Below are 16,197 nucleotides of genomic sequence, written 5' to 3'. Positions count from 1 at the left end.
AGGTAGTTAAAAAAATGTGTAGAGTGGATGTGCACTGCAAGCATTCCGGATGCTTATTGCTACAGTATTATCAGAGACGGATAGTGTATTATGGGCAGCCTGTTATAGTACACATCCTTTTCTAGACGTGTAACTCCCATAAGCCTGTAACTACATTTGCGTTATAAAACGTGTCACTCTGACACTCGCTGCATGAGGGAAAGGGGGTTGCCGGAGAGAGTCTTTGCATTCGCAAACAATCTACAAATATGTAGATTCTTTATATATGTGAAGACTTGTGCTCCCTGTCACCTGCCATAGGGATATCCATGCACCAGTGACAGTAACTTCACAGCCTTCATTGCAGCCCCGTGGTTCCTAAGCCTACAAACAGATTTGTGTAACACAATGATCATCTTCACCCGTTCCTCTCGCTGCCTGTCTCGGGTTGTGGGTGCTGGCTCCACCCCAGGAACAGGGAGTGGTGAAGGGAGGCACCTACCACTATTGGCTTCTTCCCACCTGCGTTCCGAGAAGAAGAGCCAGAGTGAGGACATTGCTGCAAGTGGAAAAAAGGGCATCTGCAAAATATTTTAAAATATGTGTGTTTGTCTACCAGCATTGCTTGTCTATCAAATGAGTGTCTGCATGTGAGTGTGGTAGTGTATTGATGCATGTGGATACGTGTGTGTGGGAGGAGCAGGTGAGGTTGCAAGGAGGTTTCACAGAAGTTATATATGGTGCATAGCCTGCGCTGCATGCAGCTCTGAGCGGCAAAATGTGATTTACATTTGCAAATTGGCAGTACTAGCGTACATTAGCACTGGCCTCATGTTTTCTTTGGGTAGAAATGGCATGTCATTTTGGGCCCAAGCATTGTGAAATTGTTGGTAGTGCCGCATCACCACATAATGACTAAGCCTTATGGTTTCTTTGGTCACAATCGGTGTAAAAAATGGGAGGGGGAATGAAGGCATACATTGTTGATGTGCATTATGAGGCTGCATGACACTTTGTAAGATAGCACAATGCTTGCATATATTGTTGGCCATTGACATCATGAAAATGTATTTCTACAAGGATAGCCCTGGCATATGTTATTGAGGCACACCTTGTCATTACTTTTTTTGGACACAGCCATCATAAAAGAGGTAGTCTTTTATATTTTGTTAAACATATGAGGGGATGGCTGGAAAGTTTCAAATTAATCTTAACCTCTGGCATTGTCTGGGCAACCCCCCAGACCATCGTTCCTCGCCTGCCAAGCCATTACAGAAGGGGAAAGACCATATGCAAATCAGGCTTGGTCCCACCCCAAAAGGCGGAAGGACCAGCCCGAACTGCTAGGTCACATCTCTTCTGCACAAGACAACAAGCATCACCAGACATATTTTGGCCTTGTTGGGCCTCATCGGTGAGGGGTAGCTTGGGTCTCTGGTCCCAGCAGGCATGAGACCCACATCTGGGCATACCCGTTCTACTCCGGGTGACTATAGCAAACCCTAAGAGGTGATGGATGGAAGGTTTAGAATTTGCTTTTATTTTGACAGTCCCATGCCAGAGGCTGGATGATGTGATGGGGGGTGGGTGCCACCACACGCTCCTTGATGAAGGGGCCAGAGGAAATACACAGACGATCCCTCAAGCTGCTGAGCTTATCACTAGCCTGAATTCATCACTTCCACCCTAGATTTTGAGAGCTCCTTGTCAACCTACAATATTATGCCTTAGTTGGCATAGAAATATGTATTAAAATTATAGCTCCAATCCTGCGATTCAGGTACTAGTTCTCAATAAAAACAAGCATGCACCATGGGGTGGGCCATTTCATGAAAAAAGAAAAGGCAAGGGTGGTCCACTGGACCACTGCGTGCCCAAAAGATTAGCTCTCCCCTTTTATAGCTCATAAAAATCTTCTGCAGGATGAGACGGTAACCCTGGGGAAGTTGGAGAAGAATCATGGCACCCCTTTAGTCTGAGAACCTGGGAAGAGAAATGTAACCTACTTTGTCGACTGCTCAACCACTTTTTTGCTTCACAGAGACAAAATCCTGTGTGCGTTTGCAGAGCACATTCCTGGAAAAGAGAAACATGCATTGAACCGTGTCGACGATCAGCATGCATATTTTGCGTTTCCACTTGTGAGTCCTCGCACACCGAGCTAACAAAGCCCTGCTCAGAATGGGGACATACAAGCTTACCTGCTTGGATAAAAGGACACTCGGAACAAAACTGGCAGCAGAGGAACTCAACCCCAGCCATCTGGATTTAAGATGGCACTTGGAAGTAATAATCCCTTTGCGAGATGATCTTCACCAGGCCCAATCGCAGATCAGACAACATAAGGCTTTGTGGTTCTCTACGGTGTCTGGTCAAAGGATCGAATCCAAAGGGTCGAATGGTCAAAGGATCGACACCAAACGATCGAAAACCAAAGGATCGAATTTTCTTTTTTAATTATATATTTTTTTGGGGGGTTTTCGTTTAGTGAAAAAGTGGGTTTTACCACAAAAACGGGGATTGGAGGGGACCCCCCCAAAAAAAAAATGTAAAAAAAAAAATTCGATCCTTTGGTTTTCCGTCCTTTGGTGTCGATCCTTTGACCATTCGACCCTTTGGTTGTCGATCCTTTGACCTATAACCGGTTCTCTAGAGCAAGCACCAATGACAGTGTTCAGTGGCAAATAGCTGCAAGTTATACATTACTTAAACATTCAGTCGGAAAGAAAGTGGGTTGCTAAAAAGTGTAGAAGGAAAGGCGCAGTGGGGAATTAGGGTGTTGAAGGCAACAGGAACAGGCAGTATGTGAAGAGTGGCAAGGAGGAAAGTAGTATTCAAGATGAGACGGAGGGAAGAACAAGAGATGAGGTGAAGGAGAGGATCAGTCTGGGTAGGAAGTGGAAAGAATGATGGAAAGGAGCAGTCTTGAGGGGAGAATAAGAGAGGAGGCAGTAAGAGATAAACAGTTTGGATGAGCAACTAAGAACAACAAAGGAGTTGTTGAAAGGAAGCCCAGTCTGGGCCAAATTATCACTGTAGAGAGTAGGGAGGAGGGGATAAGAACGAGAGAAGGACCAGTCTCTTATCCCTTCTCTTTCACATCTTGACATTACCTACACTATGAGGGTACTCGCCAGCCACAGGGTGTCTATCTCCGACTCACCAGAGTGCTACAGCGTTAATTTTTTTGTGTACACATACACACACGTGCGCACACACACACACACACACACACACACACACAGTAATGTGTTACTGTCTGCCCCTCAACACTCTTGCCTTTTAATCTTACCCTAATCCTGCTGTACAGTGTCCTGCTACTTCCAAGATAGGTTTGTGTTCTATAAATCTAACAGAGAGACAGGAGTTGAAGGCGTAGAAGATGAGCCGGTGAGAGAAGCAGGAGGCGAGATAGTCAGGAGACAGGGGGTGAAGACAAGGTAATGGAACAGAGAAGGCATATTCAGGAGGAAGAGGAGCAAAGAAAATCTGTGGAGGAAACGAAAGAGGAGGTGGAAAAGCAGCGAGGATGGGAGAGAAGAGAAGATGCAAACCAGTGGATTGGAGGACCGCTGTAGAAAGAGACGTGTGGTGGAGGAGGAAGATGTGTATTAGGAGCTGTTGAGGAAATCAAGGCAGGAGTGCAGGTCAAGTTGCAAGGCAGTAGGTAGGCTCTTTGCTTGGTGGGGAGTTGTTCCCAAGGGGGTCTTTGACAGGCTGCAAGAAAGTCAAACTAAAAAAACAGGTCCAGCCTGAAGCTGCAAAGGGTCCCAGAATATAGCACTTGGCCCATATCTAGATCACCCAAGAAACACGGTTGGTGGTGTCAGTATTTCTAAATGTGAAGAGCCACTTCCTTAAGACATTGCTGGATGATGGAGATCTACCACAGCCAACAAAGACATTTGGGACCATTAAAACCCCAAAGACTGAGTGTCTCTTTGTTTCACGCAAGGAAAGTCGAAGGGTGAGGGAGTAGGACTGAGGTCTATGGTACTGCGGAGTAGACTGCTTCATATTTCTTTGTTGAATCCCTGTACAGCAACTTCTGATATCCCTAAAATATTAGTTTCTTGTTCTTAAATAAACCTCCTCAAACCTTATATCTTGCTTTTGAGCAATCTGTTGATTCCTCGGCCTGTGACAATTGACTAGCATTCATTATCTGATTTGGACCCAAGTTGAAAGTAGGTCAACTCTGGTCTATAATATTGAGACCAGCCTCGGGATTCTTCTTTGGGCACACCACATCCATTGCGAAAATATGTTGCAAAATCTTCCTGCATCGGGGCTTGCAAAATCTACTAGCTCACTAGCATTGGCGAGTAGTTTTTGTGAAGGGCGAGCACCATTTGCAGGATACTCGACCTTGCTGGCGAGTATGGGGATGTTAGGAACCTATTTTGTATTTACTGCAAACACATTTTGTTTGCAGAAACTGTCAAATGCAGGTTTCAGTGTGCATGCATGGCAGCATTGCACCAAATATGAAGCGTTCTTATGGCGACATGCACCATTTTACAAAACGCACTGTCAAATATTTTGTCACCAGTCACCTTGTGGCGAGGGCATTTCTCTTAGTTCGAGAATGTAAACTAAGGAACTCGCCCTGCAGGTCTAGTGGGATTTTTAATAATTTGCCCGACCTGTACTGTTGGTGATCTAGCATCTATTTGTTTTTTTTTTGTTCTCCTCCAGAGCTGATTCGGTAAAAGCCACATAATTGACAAGACTTCTGACATTTTTGCTGTAAAATGTACCAAACCCTCGGAGCTAGTTTTAGCTCGCTCAGGCAAATATTGGGCTTTTAAAAATTTAGCAGCCACGACTGCATCCTACATATGCAACCATTAATTTCTGTCAATTTGATGTATAGGAAATATACACAACTCTTGCTTATTTCATGGGTAAACAACTAAAATTCAATGTTTTCTTATTTTAAACTCAAGCAATCTTAACAGATCTGCTTTGCTCCCAGATCATTATTGTACCTTAATCACAGTACGCCATTTGACCCATGTAAGTTGTTATTGTAATTCGTTATTTATAACGCGCTTTATACCCAGATGTTTCTAAGCTGGAACCCGGGGATCACACCTGTGTTGCGCTGCGTCATCTGCTTCCAAGGCGAGCGCGTTGCCAGTGAGCTATCCTGCCCAAAACAGAGTTATTGTGAGTCCAGGCAATCACTTACTCTCATTAACCTATGATCAAATTTCCACATGTGGGATCACATTTGCATATTGGAAATGTAATTTATAGGTTTGCTTAATCTGTTAAACAATGCCTTCCTTTCTCATTATTTCCTTTTTATTTTTGCTTTGACTATAAAAATATGGTATGCTTATTTTTCACATTGATCATGTGATTGTTTGAATTGTAAAAAATAAAAATCTTCATCATTAATGTCTTCATCATATTGACCGATGTGATGTTTAAAGTATATAATTATTTTCAGCATTGTAAGACTCCTTGAATACACAGATGTGGACATTTAGAGACCCACGTCACATGTTTATCATTTTTCTATGTCGAGTTTAATTAGTGATTTGTATTATTCCTTGGTCCACTTTTTGGTGTGCTATGCCATAAAGAACTGATATACTAAAGCAGGTCTGCTAGGACCTCTATACACTGATTTAGGTATGAAAAATATAACTATGTGGTTGTTTATTCCGTTTGTGTATTTCAAGAACAATTACATTTGTTTTTCAATTTGTATGCATTTCTCTGGTAATAACACTTTTCTGATATATTTTTGTACCATTGTGATGTGCAAAGAGTGTTTGACACCATGTTATTCGAGTGTTGGTCACAAAAAAAATCCAAATTTTAATACCTTTTATTGGAGTAACAAACTATTATGCTGCGATGCTACAATGGTAGCTCTTTAAATCCCATATGCGTCTTCATCATCTGTGTCACACAGAGCATGAGTAGCGTAAAAAGTCAAATTGGCCAGTTCCATTTTATAGAAAAAGGGGAATTTTCACTTGAAGCTTGGTTGAAAGAAGAAATCGGAGGACTGAACAAAGAGGACTTTTGACACGCTAAGGCCAACTTTGATCCCAGGACTATCAAGGCAATCGCACCCAACAGTACCAGATGACAACCTGCCAGTACCACCTTTCACTTACAACTGTTGAACACCACTGTCCAAAACCCCAATGGGTGAGGACACAGGGCATTGACAGTGGTAGTCTTGGATGTCTAAGCTCAACTGGTTGGCTCCCATTATCAAGCAAGAGGCACACAAAGGTAACAGTGGACTTTTCACCATTCAAACATGGGCATCATATTTTGTATTTGTCCCATTTTATGCAAGCCAGCAAGCAATATTTGTGCGTAAGGCACACTGAGGAACATGGGAAGAGATTGTGTAGTGGTCACTTTACATGAAGGCAGTAAGATTCATGAAATAAATTGAAGTCCTTGCAACGCCCTGAAACTGGATGGAGACTACAGAAGTCATTATTGGACTCATTGTGGCAACACCGGCTTTCAAATGGTTTGTTTTTAAATACTTAATTTCAGTGTGTTTCTACAATAACCCGGGTCATTTATTTTTTACTCACTGGGTGCTTGTTTGGGATTTCTTGTGCCTCGTCCTTTGAACTTACTATGTACAACCTTTTCTTAATGAATGAGCTCCTTATTTGAAGTGTGATCCCAAGCACTGCTAGAATTGAGAATCTGTTTCAATGTCACCATTCATTGTTGATAGATGTAGTCCTCTGTAGACATGGAGGCTGTCGCAGGCATTCATTCCATCCATATTCTTGCTTCTTTCAACAAAGTTTAAAGTGAAAATTCCTTTTTTGCATTAGAAATGAATGCCCAGTGTGGGTTGTTTATTACTCTATCCCTCTGTGACCACAACCTGATGAAGAAATCAATGGAACTTGGAACGCTAAAGCATTGCATCATCTCCACATAATATATAGTTAAATAGTCAAATTGGAAGGTTTCAAAACTGGAATTTTGTATGCGTCTTTTTTACATATAAAACCTGCTTTACTTTAATGGCTTAGAATTATGAGATATCTATTTCTATGATTGATGCTTTCACCTTGATCATATCTTATCTTTGGCTTTCCCAGGGTTACTTGCCTCCCCGGTTATAGATGGGGCTACTGTAAGGGGCGATCCTTTGTAGCTTAGGAAACCTTAGGATCTTGGACTAAGGTAAAAAACTATGTAAACACAAAAATGCAACCTACTGTAGCACCATACCGTGTTTCCCTGCCCCAGAAAGCCCTGTGCCAGCCAACGGGCCCAATGGCTACTTTGACAAGGGCTTACCCTTTGGCACTGCCCCTGGCACACCCAAAGCATCTGATCAGCCCAGGACCTTTGGCTCTGCCCCATTGCCTTATGAGACACACGATAGGCCTACTGGGCAGAGCCTGAGGCCATGCTAAGTGGACACTTTAGTCTGGGCATGGGCCACAGCCAGACATTTGGAACCCCTGATCTAAAGTGGCCACTGACCATGGTCTTGGGTCATTACCATTGGGTCCAGACCTCGACCTTGGGCCATGGCACAGGGCCTCCATAGCTTTAGAAAGTGATAGCTGTGCCTTGGCTGATGTCAGACCCAATGGCCACATTGAACCTTATGGTGGCCGCCAGACCACAAGCCGGTTCTGTGAGCCAGTGGTTGCCTATGGGAAGCCCTGGTCTGTGGGCTGCGTCATTAATCCACAACCTGGATATTGCCTATTGACTCACTTGGTAGCCCGCAGACCATACCCCTCAGAAGCTGTTTGTGAACTCTAGTGCCTGGCTCGTCGTCTTTAGATCCCAGGCGGTCTAGTATATTCCCCTCTGAACATTTGGCAGTGCAGGTTCTAGCCAGGTTCCAGTTTGTGAATCACAATGACAGCCCCCTCAAAAATGATGCCCACCTCACTCCTGCAACCAAACCGATTGCCCCTCTTCTGTTTTCCCCATTCTTAGTCCGTTGACTCAGGTCCGAGGCCCACCTGGAAGTTGTTCCATGGATACAGTGTCATCCAGGTAACCAACATGGTATCTGGAAAAGGAAAGTAGGTCTATGGATGATACTAGGCAAATCGCGATATAACTAATTGATTTTTGACCATTTTTGGCCATGTTTATATGAAACCGCTAGACAGATTTTAACCAAACCACAAAGCGTGAAATCGGAGTAGATACGAGGTCCACATGAAGATTTAGCTTTCATTCGTCCAGCCATTTGGGTTTGTGAGAAATCCCGATAATGTGTCCCTTCTCCCCAAGGTGGAGTCGCCACCTGTGAGACTAGGGAGGTGAGCCTGTTATGCAAAACCCTCCGTAGGGGTTTGGGCAAGCGGAATCTCACTAGGACTGACTCTCCCTTGGGGTACAAGGAGTCTGTTGAACAAGCTGGTAACATCTTTTTCAGCCCCAATGTACCACAAAAGTTATGTGGAGGGCATAGATAGCTTAGGCTTTGGACAGAGGACAGACCCAGTTTATGTAAAACGTCCTGACAAGCACCTTTTTAAGACCGGGAGTAATTCCCATAGCAATGGGGCTCGGTGAGGGGTTTTCTTTTTCTTTAATAAAACCTAAAGTGTTTTGCAAAAATGTCCAATTGTCCTTGTTCTATCGCTGATCCACCACTGGTTGCAGATAATAGTAAAACGTGTGTCTATAGAGATTGAATGGGATTGTCTTTTTATTTGCTGCCCTCCCCATTGATGAAGATGCATACAACTTTAACGAAAAGGTCAGCTGGGTCGACATTATTTTGGGAAGGTTCAGTGAAGGTTTGTTGAATGGTACTGTCACTTGGCGACATTTGGAATAAGGACAGGGTGTTTGGTGTTGCCACCGTGGGGGTTCCATACCCCCTACATTCGGGTGAGAGTTCCGGGGGGGATGGTGGGGGGCGGCTACGGAGGGGGAGACTGCAAGGTTTTGTGATCGCCATCACTTAAAGTAATCTGCGGCGGCTCTGGCGGCATCACTTTCCATACAATGCCTGTTCGTTACGGGACCTCTGGATACGCTGCAGCTAGTCTTTATCAGAGTCCCTCGTGTGGCCTCGAATTCTTGCGGTCCGTTTTCTTGGCATTGGTGATCAGGTGGTGTTATGCCCATCTCTGGACCATCCTGTGCCTGCAAGGTTTGCAATTGACAGCCACCAAAGTTGTCTCCAAATAGTGCTTTTTTTTGTAGGGAGTCAAGTCTAACTATAGAGTCACTATAATGACTATCGCCTAGTAATCTACACACACACGCATAATATCTTTGTCAGTCGTCATTTACGAAATTCAAAATGGAGAGCCTTTTCTGCCCGCTTCATTAAATTGATTACCACAGTGCTATTGGTACGTGTTTGTTGAAATTTTAGGGACATTGTAACAATGTCACTTTTTTTTTGTTGCCCAATTGTTTTCACCAATGAATTTGATATTGTACTGGTAAAATTGTTACTTAGCGTTGCCATTTTTGAAACATTTAAAATGTGACATCCTTCGTTGGTAAAACATTTTTTCATTTTAGCCAAGTCATAAGTGATTGTTTTCAGACACTTTATTCATAAGTTAACTTTAAATAAAAATATATTCAAATGGATTGTGTCCTCCAACGTATTCCTTATCTTTGATAATTCACTTCCAGCTTGCTGCCCTTGGAAATTTTTTCACAATAGAGGGCGCTGCGTGTCGACGCCCCTCGAGTCGGTGTCCCTCCATGGCCTCCGTATCGGTGCCGACGTCACCATGGGTATATATAGTCTAGTGCAGCGTCTGTTCAGTTTAATTTTTCCGCGCTTCGTGAGCCTCGGAGACGTAACGCTCGGTTCCATTCTTCGAAAATCTTCATAAATTCTTTGAAAATCTAAATTACTAACGATGGCATCGTCATCTGAACCAAAATGCCGACACTGTGGAAAGAAAATGTCTCAAACGGATCCTCACAGGATCTATTTATGGTGCCTGGGATCAGAGCATCAGTGTTCGGAGTGTGAGGACTGTATGTCCATGACGGCGAAAGCCTTGAAGGAGCGTAAGGGGAAGTTAGAAAGAGGTAAGGCTGTTAAAACTTCTACCGCTTCAAAAGTTTCCTCGGCTGAGTCGAGACATTCGTCTCCTCGCCGTTAAAAGAAACATTCCCGATCGAGATCTCGAAGCGGTTCCCATCACTCTTTGAGATCGACACACTCTAAGAAGAGGCGCCATAGATCTCCCTCTTCCTCAAGTTCCCCGGAAAGGGTCACCTGACCCACAAAACACAGCTCTCTGGCTAAGTGGGAAGAATTACGTAAAAAAAATGCTAAGGATCTTCGAGAAAGCAGCCTCGACCCCTTCGAAGATGCCTGGATGTAATACCCTGGGTGAAAGACCCGAAAAACAAAAACGCTGCGAGTCGTTGAACCCAGCGAGTAAAAATACTTGCGAGCGTCATAAACCTTTGAGTAAAGGCAAAACTATATTGGATAAAACTGCGTCATCGACGCCATTGTCGAAGGTACTTTTGACGCAAAAATCTGTATTATCGACGTCGTCGATTCCGATGAAAGATAGGCCTAAAACCTCTACTACGCCATGAGCACCAGAGGTGTCGAAAGCCCCGACCATGACGTCGAGAGTGGTGTCAACAATCTCGACGATGCCGAGTAGGATCCCGAACCTCTCGGGTTCATTGAGGCCTTTTCCGAAGTTTTCAACGCCTTTTACAGGTTTATCAAAGCCTGTAACGTCCACTTCAACAACCACAATGTTTTCACAGGCAGTAACAACAAATTTGACTCCTTTCTCTCTGGAAATGGGTTTCACTCCCTATCCAAGATCTGATTACTTCAGAGCTTTGTACTCTATATATGAGGAAGGTGAGGACTCTGACAATGAGCGACCTTTTGGACTACAAAGAACAGTACCCATTCCAGAGGAATTAATTTCTGAAGAAAACAGGTTGAAAGATCTACAAGAGTCTCTACATGAGGCGAGTGGTATAGATACCTCTCCAGAAGCAGATTTTGCTAGACCAGTACCTGGAGAACATGCTGAGATACCTTATAAGGTTCTTATGGCTAGAATAATACCATTTATGGGGTGGACTACACCTGCACCCTCTTTTCAGCAAGACGACCTTACTGATATATTAGATAAAGGACCCCAAGAGGATCCCATCGTCCCTTTTCATGCTGCACTGCAAAGGAAAATATTTGCAAATTGGGAGACTCCTGAAGTTATCCCTGCAGTAAATAAAAAGCTCTCTGCTAAATACAGAGTGTCCGCTTCAGATCCTGAATATCTAAGCAAGCATCCAACTCCAGAGAGTGTAGTTCTGCTGGCAACAACTTCATCTAGCAGTAAGTCGGCATACCCCATTATACCACAGGACAGGGATGACAAAAGATTTGACGCCATGTCAAAAAAAGTTTTTTCGTCATGCAGTATGGCGCTTAAATCTATCAACGCCACTTGCATGCTAGCAAGATTCAGCCACACCCTTTGGAAATGTGCTTCATCTGCGGCTGACTATCTTCCAGAAGGGGAAGAACGGGAAGCATTCTTGAACATCATCAAGGATGAGAAGGATGCAATGTGTGAGTCCCTTCAAACAGGCATTGACTCTGCTGACAGCATCAGCAGAGCCATGGCGGCGAGTACCACAATCCGCATATTTGCGTGGTTGCGGAAGTCTGGTTTTGCTCCAGATGTGCAACCCAGACTTTTGAATATGCCCTTTGACAGCACTTCTCTATTTGGAAGGCTGATGACAGCCTGGAAAAATTGCAAACATCCAAAGCAGCAGCGAAATCCCTTGGGGCTGCAATTCGGCAAACTCCAAATCGCCCCACAGGTACCTCCTGGAGGGGTAAGTCCTTTCGCTTTTACTCCGCATTCGGAAAAGGCAGAGGACATCCAGCTCAAAGGGGCCAGAGACGATTTACCCGTGGTGGACGGGTCAAAGGCACCAAATCCGCACCAGCAGGTGCTACTTTACCCTCAGCATCTGCGTCAGCTGCTTCTAAACCACTCTGAGGTCTCCCCTCACAAGACACCAGTAGGAGGCAGGTTAACTCAACATCTGGCAGAATGGCAGGCTATTACGTCAGATGCCTGGGCATTGGAGACAGTTGCCCAAGGTTACTGCCTGCCTTTCCTACAAACTCCCCAGAGGCATCGACCAGGGAACAACTCTTTGAAGTTTCCAGACCCGCTCCTTATGCAGGAGATTTTAGACCTGCTAGAGAAAGGTGCAATAGAACCGGTACCTGTAGCGGAGAGGAACAAAGGTTGGTATTCCCCCTACTTTCTAGTACCAAAGAAGGACTGAGGATTGAGACCCATCTTGGACTTGCAAGAATTGAACAAATTCCTCAGGAAAGACGAGTTCAAAATGGTAACCCTTTCTCAGATCCTTCAGGCCCTCCAGCTTCAGGACTGGTATCTCTAGACCTTCATGATGCTTATTTCCACGTGCCAATCCATCTCAAACACAGGAAATACCTGAGGTTCGCAATTGGCAATTCTCATTATCAATTTCGAGTTCTGCCATTAGGGCTGACCTCCACCCGAGGGTCTTTACCAAGCTAATGGCTGTTGTGGCTGCAAGTCTAAGGAGGGAGGGGATACACGTCTACCCCTACCTGGATGACTGGTTGATCAGAGCAGTAGCCCCGGAACAAGCTCAGATCCATCTAGATTATGTTCGCCACTTCCTCCACAAGCTGGGCTTCTCCCTCAACTTAAAGAAGTCACAGATGATACCATCACAGAGACTCCAGTTCATTGGAGCAGTCCTGGACACATCCCTTGGAAAAACCTCGCCACCAGAGGTGAGGGCTCAAGATATTCTGCAGATGGTCACCAAGTTTCAAAATGCCCAACGTCTACCAGCCTTCGCTTTTTTTTTTTAGGTTGTTTGGCCTCATGGCATCCTGCACTTTCCTAGTGCCAGAGGCTCGCCTGAGAATGAGATCTCTTCAGTGGGCACTAAGGACCCAGTGGTCACAATTCTCATGGGGAATGTCCGATCTCCTACTAATCCCGGACAGAGTGGCTCGAGACCTTCATTGGTGGGCCTGTTAGGAGAACATCTTGAAAGGAGAACAGTTTTGGCAACCATGGCCGGAAATAACAGTAGTCACGGATGCCTCACTCCCGGGGTGGGGAGCCCATGCCAACGACTTGATCATCAGCGGTCGTTGGTCTCCATCGGAGTCCAGACTACACATCAACCTATTAGAGCTGAGAGCAATCAGACTAGCGCTGAAAGCTTTCCTGCCATCAGTACAGGGAAAAAATGTCCTGATAATGACGGACAACACAGTGGCCATGCACTACCTCAACAAAAGAGGCGGTGTAGGGTCACTGCCACTGTGCAGAGAGGCAATGCAGCTCTGGTTTTGGGCAATTCAAGAAGGAATGTCTCTATCGGCAGTTCACCTAGCCGGAGAGAAAAACTCTCTGAGCAGGCAGAACACAGCCTCCCACGAGTGGGAACTCGCTCAGGAAGTCCTTCAACAGATCTTCGCCCTTTGGAGAACCCCTCAAGTGGATCTTTTTGCCACCAGTATCAACCGGAAGTGCGATCAGTATTGCTCAAGGGAATTTCCCCCGAGAGGAGCTCTAGGGGACACGTTCGTAGTGGACTGGGAGTTTCCACTTCTGTATGCGTTTCCTTCAATCCCTGTCATTCCTCAAATGATCAGGAGGTTGAGAAGATTCTGGAAACCCATGATCCTAATTGCCCCGGATTGGGCCAGGAGAACGTGGTACCCGGATCTTCTAGACATGTCCATCTGTCCTCCGATTCGTCTTCCACAAAGAGAGGATCTTCTCTCGCAGAAGGGAGGGCTGGTTCTCCATCCGGATATCAGGACCCTCAACCTTCACGCCTGGTTTCTGAAAGGCTGAGATACAAGGATTAGGATCTCCTGGATGACGTAATGGAGGTGTTGCTTTCAGCCAGACGGCCAGCAACAAAGTCTCTATATCGCTGCCGTTGGAACAAATTTTGCACCTGGTGTAGAGAAAAGAATATTGAACCCTTTTCATGTAATACACCGATGGTGTAATCTTTTTTTGCTTTATTTAGCAAATTCAGGTCTTCAAGTTGGTACGATCAAGGGCTACCTCGCAGCGCTGTCAATCTTCAAGCGCACTGCGGAGGAGCCGTCATATTTCAAATTGCCCATAGTGATTCAATTTCTAAAAGGGTTAACTAATGTTTTTCCCTCAACTCCTTTTCAAGTTCCACTGTGGGACCTAAACCTAGTCTTGAAATTTCTAATGGGTACTCCATTTGAACCCCTTCATTCCTTTTCATTAAGATTTCTCACTCTTAAAACAGTGGCTTTAACTTCTGCCAGAAGAGTGAGCGAATTACAAGCTTTATCTTGCAAACCTCCACATACAATCTTTCAGAAAGGTAAGGTTGTTCTACAAGTGAAGTTGAAATTTCTCCCAAAGGTGGTTTCAGAATTCCACATTACTCAAAAAAATAACTTTACCCTCAATCTATCCTCCCCATCCAGGGAAAGAGGAAAATAGATTACAAAGGCTGGATCCAAGGCGTGCCTTAAGCTTTTACATTAGCAGACTTGCAACAATCAGACATGCAGACCAATTGTTTGTGGGGTATGCAGGGCACAAATTAGGTATGCCCATTACAAAACAAACCATTTCAAGCTGGATTATTTTATTATCCATTTTATTATTTATTTTAACCATTATAGAATACTATAAATTGGCAGGAAAAGAGCCCCCTCAACATCTTAGGGGTTATCACAGCCTCTTCAGCTCTCCAAAGAGGAGTTCCAATTAAGGAGATAATGTGCAGCTGCCACGTGGTCGTCCGCACACACTTTAACCAAATGTTAGTCTTGATTCCTCCTCTAGCCAGGAGACAAAATTTGGAAAAGCTGTGTTGCACTCTGTGCATCTTTAGAGGGAAACATTTCATTTTACTCCCACCTCCTCTATATACTACTGCTATGGGAGTCTATCAAAGATAAGGAATAAGTCGGAGGACACAATCCCTTCGAAGAACAAGTTACTTACCAAACTGGTAACGTTCTTTCGATGGGATGTTCCTCCGACGTATTCCTTATCCCCCCTCCCATCCTTCCCCGCAGTAAAACTTCCCTTCTAGTTGAAGCCTACGCTCCTTCAAGGTTATTAACCAATTCATGCAAAGCAAAACAACACCTCAAAACGGAACTGAGCAACGGACACTGCGCAAGACTATACATACCCATGGTGATGTTGGCACCGATACGGAGGCCGTTGAGGGACACCGACTCGAGGGGCGTCGATGCGCAGCGCCCTCTACTGTGAAAGAATTTCCAAGGCCAGCAAGCTGGAAGTAGATTATCAAAGATAAGGAATAAGTCGGAGGAACATCCCATAGAAAGAACGTTACCAGTTTGGTAAGTAACTTGTTCTTCTGGTTCATAGACTGAACAAAAATGCTGAGTTGGCCACTTTATAGTCTTTTAAAGGTGATGTTAAAGTGTCTCTGCATGAGTTATTTTGTTACAGGCCATTCTTTCAGAACCTTTTCACAGACATATTTGTAATATTCTATTATTTTTGTGAACGTATTGTTCATTTTCTGATTCTGTGTAGTTCTAACAACCAATGGTTTTAGTATACCGAAAGCGCATTTTTAAAATTCGTATTACCCATGTACCTTTACTAACCCCTCTCAGCTCAACGTTTTTGGAGGGTTTCATTAATGATTTCGAAGAGCATTTTCGTTATTCGCCCATATTTGGTGTGCCGAAGTGAAATACACTTGTAAATGTGTTTACTTCACACACTGTATGTACTGTCTATAATAACGTTTTAGCTCCCTGCGAAGTTGTCAAATATAACCTTGTCTGAAGTTTACAATTTTTTTTTTATCATTAGTCATCTCCGGTTTTGTAAACCTCAAATGTTTTCCTCTTTCAGTCTGACATCCCTTGCACGGTATGTGTCTGCGCCAGGGCGAAAGGAAATCTTAAAGCAGATGAACACGCAAAGAAATATGAAACTGCGGCGAGGGCCCACGTCCCCAAAATATTTTTTGGTACACGGACGCATAAGCAATTGGCCCAGATTACCAAAGAGTTGCGAAGGACTGCTTACTCTGGCGCTCGAATGACCATCCTCTCCAGCAGGGAGCACACCTGTGTCCACCCAGATATTCACAGCAACAAAAATGAGAAATGCATGGAGCTGCTTGAAGCCAAAGATGTGAGTAGTCCTTTAT

General features: G+C 44.4%; 1 protein-coding gene across 5 annotated transcripts in view; it reads left to right on the top strand.

Annotated features, from left to right (window-relative positions):
- Nucleotides 1–16,197, top strand: part of BRIP1 (BRCA1 interacting DNA helicase 1) — a 2,318,009-nt gene that overhangs the window by 656,653 nt on the left and 1,645,159 nt on the right. For all 5 annotated transcript variants that reach the window (XM_069615088.1, XM_069615086.1, XM_069615084.1 and 2 more), the window contains one exon: nt 15,897–16,181. In XM_069615088.1, coding sequence (XP_069471189.1) covers nt 15,897–16,181 — 285 coding nt within the window. The remainder of the gene's footprint in view (nt 1–15,896; nt 16,182–16,197) is intronic.

This window comes from Ambystoma mexicanum, chromosome 9 (genome assembly GCF_040938575.1).
Source record: "Ambystoma mexicanum isolate Mex_15411 chromosome 9, UKY_AmexF1_1, whole genome shotgun sequence".
NCBI classification, from domain to species: domain Eukaryota; kingdom Metazoa; phylum Chordata; class Amphibia; order Caudata; family Ambystomatidae; genus Ambystoma; species Ambystoma mexicanum.
The sequence above is the reverse complement of the archived record's forward strand: the minus strand, read 5'-3'. Positions and strand labels throughout refer to the sequence as shown.